This window comes from Pomacea canaliculata, linkage group LG2, assembly GCF_003073045.1.
Source record: "Pomacea canaliculata isolate SZHN2017 linkage group LG2, ASM307304v1, whole genome shotgun sequence".
NCBI lineage: Eukaryota > Metazoa > Mollusca > Gastropoda > Architaenioglossa > Ampullariidae > Pomacea > Pomacea canaliculata.
Genome location: NC_037591.1, coordinates 25,088,506 through 25,099,661, shown reverse-complemented (window position 1 = coordinate 25,099,661; position 11,156 = coordinate 25,088,506). Strand labels below are relative to the sequence as shown.

At 36.6% G+C, this 11,156-nt stretch overlaps 1 protein-coding gene across 1 annotated transcript; it reads right to left on the bottom strand.

Annotated features, from left to right (window-relative positions):
* Positions 1-1,523: 1,523 nt before the first annotated feature.
* Positions 1,524-11,022, bottom strand: LOC112556671 (ras-related protein Rab-11B-like). Its single transcript, XM_025225880.1, has 6 exons — positions 10,732-11,022; positions 9,540-9,651; positions 7,351-7,434; positions 5,611-5,804; positions 5,292-5,372; positions 1,524-4,536 (listed from the first exon to the last, which is right to left on the bottom strand). The coding sequence occupies exons 1-6, from the start codon at positions 10,772-10,774 to the stop codon at positions 4,370-4,372; spliced, it is 681 nt and encodes a 226-aa protein (XP_025081665.1). The 5' UTR covers positions 10,775-11,022; the 3' UTR covers positions 1,524-4,369.
* Between the last annotated feature and the right edge of the window lie 134 nt (positions 11,023-11,156).

Sequence of the window (11,156 nt, the reverse complement as noted above, 5' to 3'; positions counted from 1 at the left end):
CTTTCTGTTCAAATGAATACTGCAATTTTTGTGCCCCCTACCCCTCCTCGTTATACTCCAGCATCTCTCCCGTCAAAAAAAAAAAAAAAAAAAAAAAAAAAAACAAACAAACAAAAACAAAACAAAACCTGTGCGGTATAAAGTCAAAACTAATCCATCTAACCATTAAAAACAAATACAACATTGAAGTTAGCTGAGAGGGGATGTGATCACATTTTAACGACAGAAAGGAAAAAGCAATACGTGACAACAATAATGGGATTCATATAGCAGATTTCCCTCACAGAGGCGAGCTCAGTGCGCTTTATAAGATACAAGGAGGAGGTAGTGATGTCGTACAACAGACGAAGGCATAACAAACAGCAAACAACCCCACCCCCGCCCAAACACACATACACGCTCAGTGAACACTGTAAGGAACAAGGAAGGAGGGGGGGGGGAGTGAAGAATGTAAACCGATTTCCGAAACAGGTTAAAACGTGAGAAAAAGCGAGGCAGGTAAGCGAAAGTGTTGGCCATCACAATTTTGCCTGCATACTACAAGAGATGGCTCTGAAACGTAAGGAACTGTACTTGGCACTTCTTGTTTTATCTTTTCGTTTGTATCCTCGATCCTTTTCGCCAGTAAGGCCCCAAAATATAATTATCCAAATGAACTCAAATATTTTATTAGTTAAAGACTGAGAAAACTATTTTAGCTTCTAAATAGGTCGACCCTTTAATTTACTGATCAAGCTTAACACTGCTGTTTATGCTATTATCTGGCCAGATGCTTAATACTAAATATTTGGCTGCCCTGAGTTCACTCGTCTGGGCAAGCCTGTGTGCTTAGGACGGTAGTCTTCACGCGTGCCGTCATTCGCTCTACGGTATCTTGCTTGCTCCTCACTTCACAGGCAACTATTGACATACTTCTCTCGTATTGACATCAGCTGGTTATAAGATTACCAAACTAGAAGAAAATAAGTTTGATAACAACGGCTTTTACGTTGCAAAGAGTACACTTTAGGTGTATGAAGCTGACTGGAGTACGGCTATGTTCAGTCTTGGCTGCTGCAGGATGTTGATGAAAGGCGTTCAGTAGGTTATCCCACTTCACTCCCCTTGTTGACGCTGGTTGCAGGTGAGATGCTGTTCTGAGCAGACCTCGACTATATGGTAGTGATCCACGGTTATGTGATCAGCCTTACATAAACTTCAGCCCGTTGAAAATATGTTAAGACTCTGCCCAAATATATGAACCAGTCTCATAACAGGTATTCGAATTCTCTTCAAACTGTTCCTTTATTGCTTGTAAATGTTCTGTGTAGAAGAAACATGAATCTTTGTTACCTACAAATGAGACACCACCGCCTTTATATATTTGGTATTACTGTCCTGGTGGAGGTGGTTGGGTTCTTAGTCATGTGCAGTATAAGTGTGTGATGCAAGCCTCGTGATTTAAGCATTATAATCATTTTCATATAATTGCTTTTCTTCTTTCCGCTATGCTAACGATGTAAACAGGACATAAGCAAATGACGTCCATTTACAAGAACAATAGTTTAATGATATTCAATCAGCCAGTGATGCATACAGGAAATGCATACCAGAATAATCCTTAATTACATAATGTCAAAGGGACATTGATAATAAAGGGAAACTGACACCAAGCAACAGACATCCTCTCAAATGCTTGCATCTACAGACGTATTCACTTGGACACTTGCTGCACAAAATTTGCCAGCTAACACTCAAAGAAACTGATGGACAAAGTGTCTTTGAGAATGCCTGAATTGTGCCCCATCCTGCAGATTCTGTGTGCAAAGCGAATTTGAAACATCAAACCTGGTCTTTGGGAAGAAAAAGAAATATGCTAAAGGCAAAAGAAAGAAATGGGGCATATACTTGTTTTATTGTCATAAAACACTTTGCAAAGGTGTTAGTTCTACTTTTTAAAAAGCAAAAGATATGAAAGCCCTGTATATAATTTCACTAGCATCACCACCTCAATATATAGTTTTGCTGCAGCCCATGCAATTATCTTCACACCTGATATAACCTACGTTGCTCAATGCAATTGTTCTGTATGCTATCGCTTTAACATCCAGTCTTATCCTCTATAGCCCCAATCATAATAATTCTTCAACACACACACTAAAAGTGGTTGAGGAGGAGAAGAAATGAAATAGATCTGACCACGCAAAAAAAAAAACCTTTTATGATGAACAGCTTACAAACACCTAATCCATTTCTTGAGCCAAATGATGCAAGCTGTTATATGACAATCTGACAACCATCTCATTTTGAGATGCAATCACATAAATGTGCCACTGTCGGCACACCACCATCTGTAAAGGCAACGTGACAGACAATGGTATGGAATCAGATGCTACACAAACAACACTATAAATTTCTTCCAGGAAACTACTCCTTGTTTAAGTATAAGCAACTCTTCACTCGCACAAGTATTAAACCTGCCGCACAGACTCAGGTTGGAGCTTGCTGGGCCAGCACTTAAATATATGTAAAGTGAAGGAGAGGTCAATGTTTTGCATGTTCAAGTATAACAGCCTTAATGAGATACTTGATGTTCATAGCACATCACCATGTGGTGGAAAGTCATGGAGGCAACGCAAACGGAAAACAACTATGTAATTGGCAGAGAATGGAATGTTGTCCATAAAAGAAAATGTTATATTACAACACCACTCACACACAAGCCAACCCCATATCTTTACTTTCCCCCATCCATTACAGATATCTAAGCCCACAGCACTTAGATAAACCAGATAGAACTCCAAAATTTTCCCATCTCAATTACTATGTTAAGAAACAGATTTCAAAGTAACACTACAGAGCATTTATACCATTTAAGACTGCAGAATTTTCTTCCCTAGAACTGTTTTTTTAATAGAAAATTTTCAAGCTAAGCCCAGCCGTTGATCAGCAGCAGATGCTCAGCCACTGGCATTTCAGTACATATGGATGACATTGATGGCAACTTACCCAATGGCGATTCACCATTCTTCCCCCTATCTCTCCTGCAGCTGACTAGTTAGGTCTCTTAAAGCAGCAAACCCCTTCAGAAACAAAACATTTGCATCTACTTCCATGATACGTACATTCAATGTACATTGACCCTGCCAGGCCAAGCTGCACAAACAAGCATTTAAGTGATAATACAAGGCAAAGGTTTTAAAGCCTTCAATCATGCAACAAGTCAGCACACACAAAGGGACTAAATTTTTGCACATTTATACTCCAACGAAGGCATAGGAGGTGCATGAAGGTGAAAAAAAATCAGCATCTGAGCTTTCTAGTGAAACTCGTGTCAAAATTAGGATCCGACTTTTTTTTTTTAAACATGCACGCTTACTGTTAGTGTTTCCTTAATGGACATTTGCCTACCAACAAACTGTGAAAGATCCCTCAATCATCATTGTATAAATAGCAGTAATGTTGCCAAAAGCCGACTTATTTTGATTTTCAAATATTGTTGTGTTGATTATATTCGTTCTTAAGAGGACATTTTCTGCAAAGAATGTTGAAAACAAATGTGCCCCAGCTGAGCTATTGACAGCTTCCAATGCAACTTTGACAAGAGTAGGGACTGAGAACTTAGGTATTGACTGGGCCACTTAAAATAACACATAAAACAGCTTTGGGTTGGTGCAGTTGAAAAGGGAACACAGCATAAACTCAAAAGACACCAGCACTAAATATGCAGCTGCACAATTATTTATCTCTGCCTAGCCATTCTTGGAAGAAAAACAAATACGGACAGAATCTCCCAGTTTCATTCCCCTAGGTTTAGCTCTTTTGCCACATTCAGAGTCTACGCATCTCTGATATGAGCCCCTTAACAGGCTTTCCTAGCGCTTACCCTTTGTGAAAGAGACCACAAAACCAGCATGTGATGACACAACAACCACATGGATAACCTCTAAAGCCTGAAAGCTGCAGAAAAGAGTGTGTTGGACAGCTCCGAGTTCTTGTGGCTCCAGGTGGAAAATTACAAAGGTGACAGTAAAGCATGCCAAAGAATGCAATACCAATTAAAACTTGTGCTTGGCATTGCATACTCTGCCATCCATCTATTCAAACACACACACATATATACTCTATGTATTATCTCCTTCCATATACTCTTCTACACATGTACACACACTCATCCATGTTTAACATATTTTATCGAGACTTCATTCATGCCTAACATGCATGCACTTTGTCCAGATAACAATATGATTATATCCAGGAAGAGATGTCCAGTGGTCGAGGCAGAACTCAGCCATTCTAGCCATCATATACAAGTCAAAGGAGAGGCCAGATGGCACTGCCAGCCCCATAAGCCAGAGATGACACCACTGAAGTTGGACAGGTAGGATATCTAGTGCAGATTAATGGTCTCAAGGGAGCTACACGCTGCAGCACTGCTTCTTGCCAGCATTTGAGTTGACAGTGGGTGCCACCGATATTGTCTGCACGTTGCCACTAGGTGAATTATCATCATCAGGACTATCTCTGATTTGCTTCTGCGAAACAATCTTGTAATTTCTGCAACAAACCAAATAACTAACGTCAGAATGAATAAAGTGTATGCACCTTGTAATTGCACAGCCACACAGCTATCTCAAGCAGAAAGACCAAGATTTCAACTACTTCCCAAGTGTTCAGTAAAGATCACATTACATGAGGATAACATCAGTGACTAACAATAAAAGCACAAACATTACATCACACATATCAAAGTTTGATAAAGCATAACTTCAACAAACAAATAGATCCAATATAGCAAATCTTCTCGAGAAGTCCATTCAAACATTAATTTCCAGCAAAATATTTGGTTTATATGCTTAAAAAAAATAAATCATCCATATGTGCAGCATATGTGCAACTTAAATTATGGGTAACTCCAAAGAGGCTTCAAGTTTCATCTATCATCTGTTGTTGTTTATCTGACCAAATGTGTGACTTTTGCATGTTTTAGAGGTGATATGTGTGTGGTGAGGGGGGAATTCACAAATGCCATATAATAATAATGGGTATTTGTAATGCGCAGCACCACGAACAAGACAGATTGCACTCGATAATATTTCATTCAGTGTCACTTATAGTTATGTATTTTGGACTATGACATTGTACTTACACCAGATATCATTAGATAGTGAAATATGTAACCGTTAGTTTTCTTAACTCAACATTTTGCCATAGCTGAAGAATGGACTGGTGGCAAAAATTAACCGTAATTACCTTCTAAGAACAGAACATAATAAAAATACTTTTGATTTTATTTACATCTATCCACATACCAGTGAGAATGTTGTGAAAAGCAGCCTCCACATTGGTAGAATCTAGAGCTGAAGTCTCAATGAAAGACAAGTTGTTCTTCTCTGCAAATAAAAGGCAGCATTTACTCATATTGGCATACCATTCACGTACACAAACTGAGCTCTGCCTTGTGGACAAAATGGGAGAAAGGAAGCTGAGACTATAATGATGGTGATGGTGGCGATAGTGGTGGAGGGAAAGGGGATCAGTGCATCCTTATTTGAAATCTGGTAAGCCTATTTGATAAGGACATGACAAAACTGGTGTAAAGAGACAGAAACAAAGTAAACAAAAGCTCACCAGCAAAGGCTTTGGCCTCATCAGTGGGCACAGCACGCAGGTGTCGAAGGTCTGACTTGTTACCCACTAGCATGATTACTATGTTCTGATCTGCATGGTCACGCAATTCCTTCAGCCATCGTTCTACATTCTCATAAGTCAGATGCTTAGCAATGTCGTACACCAGCAAAGCTCCTACAGCACCACGATAGTAACTGGACAAAGCAAAAGCATGTTCATCATCATTTTTTTTAAATTTTAAGTGCTCTATCAAAGAAAGCAGAAGAACTTCTATACTGTTTGTTTTTAGGACTGAAATAGTAAATGGAATATATAGCAGAGCTTTAAGCAATGAGATATATATATATTATTCATTTGGAAAATTTTAAGTTTCTTTCTAAAGCGGCCTGTTCAAAACTTATTCAACTTTTATTTTCAAATGATTCATTAGAATATGGTGTACAAAACTAATTTCTAAAGGTTTGTTTTAGAGAAAAAAAAATTTTTCTTGAAAAATGAAACACACCAACTGTAAACAAATTTGCTTTTGCTTATAAAACATCAGATTCAGAACCAATACTATAGTTTTGAACTAAAACTCACGATAATAAAAACTGCACTGCATTATAATGATCTAAATAAATCTTAGTTAACAAATGCTATCCATCAGACTTCCTGTGTCAATCAGACTGCCTAACTTAAACCCTCTGGCATGAAATGTATAACTATAGAACTGCTACATTTACAAAAGCAATAAAGCTTTTACAAGATTAATGAGTTTATAAATTATTTCTTCTTGCAATACAAAGTAGTAACAGTTTATTTTTAAAAAGTTTCATGAGGGCACAGCTGTGTTCCTAATGCTTAATCATGTTTATGTCTTTTTAATTGTGTAGTTTAGAGTTTCCTATCTCAAAATCATGGAAAGTGTATAAATGCACAAAATCCAGAATATCAAGGTGTTCACTTGAATTAAATTGCTGAATCAGTAAAATGGAGAAGTTTGATACAAAGACATTTCAAATATAAAAGTCCATGTTGCATAAAGCTTTTGACATAAGTTCTTAACCATGAAGTATTCTAACTTCTTCACTTATTCAAGTTTCCAGTAGTGAGCAAAAATATAGTATTTTGGGATATAAAAAAAAAGGAAAATTATAGTTGAAATTATTGTAGGTTTAAAGGTGCATGTACAATGAATACATGTAGTTTTATGCCATCACTAGCAGGATTAAGTATAAAATGCATTAACAATTGTGTTCATAAAAGCTTATGAAAATGTATCTTTCTCCAAGACTTAAAAATTTAACTATATTAATTTTATGCAAATTCATGCTGTGACAACAATGGTTTGATTTACTGGACTAACATTACCAAAACTTAAACAATCTTACATAACAGCAATCTTTTGTACAAGTCTAATGTTATAAAGGCTTTATATGTGGAATCACAGCAACACCATTGCAGCTATTGATTCTGAACTTTTATTTACACATATCTTTTTTTAATTGTGAAAGTTTAAAAGGTTTCAATAAATAATAAACACTATATAAGAAGGAAACATTTGATTCATTTTAATTATAATGAAATTAAATTTTATTATAATAAAATTAAAGGACATCATAATCTTTAACAGGATAAACTTGTTTATTTGTAAAAAAAAACTTCCAGTTAGAGGTTATTCTGCTCTTAGTGGAACAAAGGAGGGTGAAATAAAATTTGGGTAATGACCACCGAAAGTGTTGCTGACCAAACACTCACGCGCTGGTGATGGCACGGTAACGCTCCTGGCCAGCTGTATCCCAGATCTGTGCCTTGATTGTCTTTCCATCTACCTGTATGCTCCTGTAGCAACCAAATAACAGTCTTAAAAATTCTGGTGAACAATACTTATAATTAATGAAAAAGCAAACTCCATTTAAAAATGCTATTTTGCAAACATTGTATGTGCAGTTTAACATCTATCTCTTTTAAGCCTTCACTGTCATTCATGAAACAGAAAACATACCAATATGCAAGCCTATAATCTGTAGAAAAAACATGACATCGCTGTCTTACCTTTCTCCGATATAAAGCAGTAGGTTTACTGAACATAAGAATTCATATATATGTCTGGCATATCTCTATCATTTATAAATAACTTCTATCTTAATTTCAGACTTCAAATTTTGAGAGGATTTGAGTAGGCGATATGTGGCAAGAAGCATTTCTGTGTGATGTTAGTGTGTGAAAGCCTTTATGTGGAGTGGACAGGTGAGGCGGGTTTTTTGTTACAGTACTTGGTGCCAAGTCACACTTAGGATTTTAATGTCTGAAGCAGGGCTTCTGCTAAGGCTAAATTCTTTGGGGTCCCAGGGACCCCTTCTTCAGATTTTTAAGGGGTCCCTGTTTTTTGCCCAAATTTGAAGGGGACCCCATTGACGAAAATTGAAGGGGTCCTCCGAACTTTTAATGCGTACTGTACGCAATTTTTTGCGTAAGCAGAAGCCCTGATCTGAAGTATTTTTTCACTACCCTTTACTCGCATCAATTTTTTCAATTTGACTAATGGATCTTTTTTCCTGCTGTCTTTTTTCGATATGATGAATTTTATTGTTCCTTCATGCACAAAAGTACAAACTGACTGGATCTGTTCCCTTCATTTCCACTTGGGCTTACTTCATTTTATTTTACACAGCACAATGAATCGCTGTGAATTAATTCCAGTGATGATCAACTTCAGTGGTTTAATGTCCCTGGTCACTATATGCCCAATCTTACTAATCTTTGTTTTCTGAAGATTTTCCAAAATGTCTTCACCATTCTAAAGTGATTTTTTTTTAATTACGGCAGGTGGCCGAGGTCATTGTATTTGCTATTTTATTTCATTCAATCTAACTTGATTGAGGAAGCTGTGATATGTGACACTATGAGAGAAGTTCACCAGCATACAGACTTATGATTGCGTACATCTTTACTTTTGCTTTGTTGAACCTAAAACTACATCAATAGATGAATAAAGGTTCATGGGATAATTGATAATACAGCTTTTTGTATTTTTTTTTTTTTTTTTTGCATGTTTTGTGTTTGAATGCATGAAAAGGGTAGCCGCAGAAGAAGAAAAAAATGACCTGCCAAGGGTGGGTCACTTATGACATAAGCTATTTACACTACAAAGTTTGAAACATTCAGGGTGCACTGAAACTTTTCACCAAGCAAATTTCCACAATCTCAACACAAAAAATATTTGTCAACATATCTGGCAAAAATTAATGCAATCTGAATTCATACTGAAAGGCCTCATGGTATTTTGTCCCGAAATTGTAGAACTTTGATCACTGAGATAATCGCTTTTGTCTAGTAGACACAGAAATCGCATGTAAAATATGGTTGTCTGAATGTTAATTTTATTAAATATTTGCTAAGGATCTGAGAAACATGAACAGATTTACAGCAATACATCTACAACTATTGGTCACCAGTTATTTCGCCCCACAGTTTAAGTCAACTGGTCTGAGCTATGTCCATTTCGTCCCAAGACCAAAAAGTAAAACCGTCCCAGACACCAGACAAATTGATCACCAATAACACAAGTAGCTATTAACATTAATAATTACCAAAAGAGACCTGTTTTTCGACCAATATATTCAACAGATACCCAAGCTCAGCTGCCTATTTTAAACTAAGTCATGCGAATAAGTTTAGCCCCCATTTTATTTAACAACATGCATGCAGAGAATATCTTACAATGGCATGATTTTTCTCTTTAAGCAATCTTTTAATTTTGTCATTATTTTATTGTGAACTTGCATTTTGACTTATCATTATACTCAAAGCCATCAATGACCGGCCTGGGACAATTGGGGTAATATGACCAGCCCCCCAAACTATTATTATCTATAGAAACTGCGTAATATCAAAAATGGAAATGTTGCAGGTATATATTAATTTTTTTTTTATCTAAATCATACCTTGTAGCAAATTCCACACCAATGGTACTCTTGCTTTCCAAATTGAACTCATTGCGTGTAAAGCGAGACAATAAGTTACTTTTGCCCACACCAGAATCACCAATCAGTACCACTGCAAACAGATTTGTGAATAACCATTATTATAAGCTTCAAATTTCTCTATGCATTACAGACAGCTAATGAAGGAAATGCATGCAGATAAAATGATATAATGCATTACTCTTGGACACACAGCAACATGGCAACTATGGAATATGAGGAATGGAATTGTGGAAATCAAGTGGTTGAACAGGCATCTGATATGATCTACCTGAAAAGAGGGAAGTTGGTAATCTAATTAAAAACAGTATCGCATAAATTCCTATAGAACCAAAAAACAAACCACTCTAAGATAGGATGGAAAAGTCAAATTATTTCCTTAATGAAAATGTTTCTGTTCTGAGGCATGATATTTAAAGCAGTCTGACTTAAGCTTTAAAAATAATGCTGATGATGGTTTTTAAATTGTATTACACAGAACTAATGTTAACAAATCCCATGTACAATAAAAATCGTTTCCCTTGTTCTAGTCAATGAGTTCCCTATTAATGTAACCAATAATGTGCTGAAGTTGTGAAAAAGTACTACCACGAATATGACTGCTTTAACAATCCATTTATGAACACAAACTTAGCATTCTGTATTTCACTTATTCACAGTGAAGACAGAGATCACGAAGCTGTTATTACAAACTAAGCCTTGCACTGTTGTGTAATTTCTATTTGCTTAAACCCTGCTTTGCGGCAGCAAAAACGCACGAATGACATGTATAAACTGACAATTGCAGGAGACGCCCCGTTGGACTAACGACAACCCATATTCATTCTTCCAAAGGCTTCATTTTGAATTTCCTCAACCATATGTGTGTCTTCTGTTCATTCTGCAGAATAATTGACTTTAAAGTGAAAAGAAAAATAATTACAAAAGAAAACAGCTAAGTGTTAAAACAAGTGTTGTGTCATATCATTATGGTATCCAAGTCTTTCTTGACATTTCAATAGCCCACTTGGCCAATGGACAGAAGTCTAGTAATAATATCGATCCTGGAGAGATCTTTCATAAAGCATGTTCCCAAATTTATGAAAAAAACAAACACTTCTCCAATGAGCACAATTTAACCCATTAATGCTTGTTATAAAACCATCTATCATACCTTTGAAAAGGTAGTCATATTCGTCATCTTTCGTCGTCCCCATCTTGTCAAGTACTTCTTTTTCCGCCTCTAAACCTTGTAAACAAACGATGACAGCCCTTCCAAGGGCGCTTAAAAAGGATAAATGTCGTTGCTAAAACTATTAAGAATGGTCTCTGGGCCACCTGGAAACTAAATTTCACTGTAATATACAACGATGGTCAGGATTTTCCATCCAAATCGTTGCTACCTTCCTCGTACCAGATATATGCACCGACCAAAATGGCGGATGCTAAACGCCCCCTTCCTCAATGCGCATGTGATGACGTCAAGGAAGAAAACGGAAGTTTATAACGTCGTCTGCTAAAGCATAGGTGAATAAGAAATTATTCTGGGCGTTATTAATCATTTTTTTGATGACATGGTATGTGAGATAATTTTCTAAA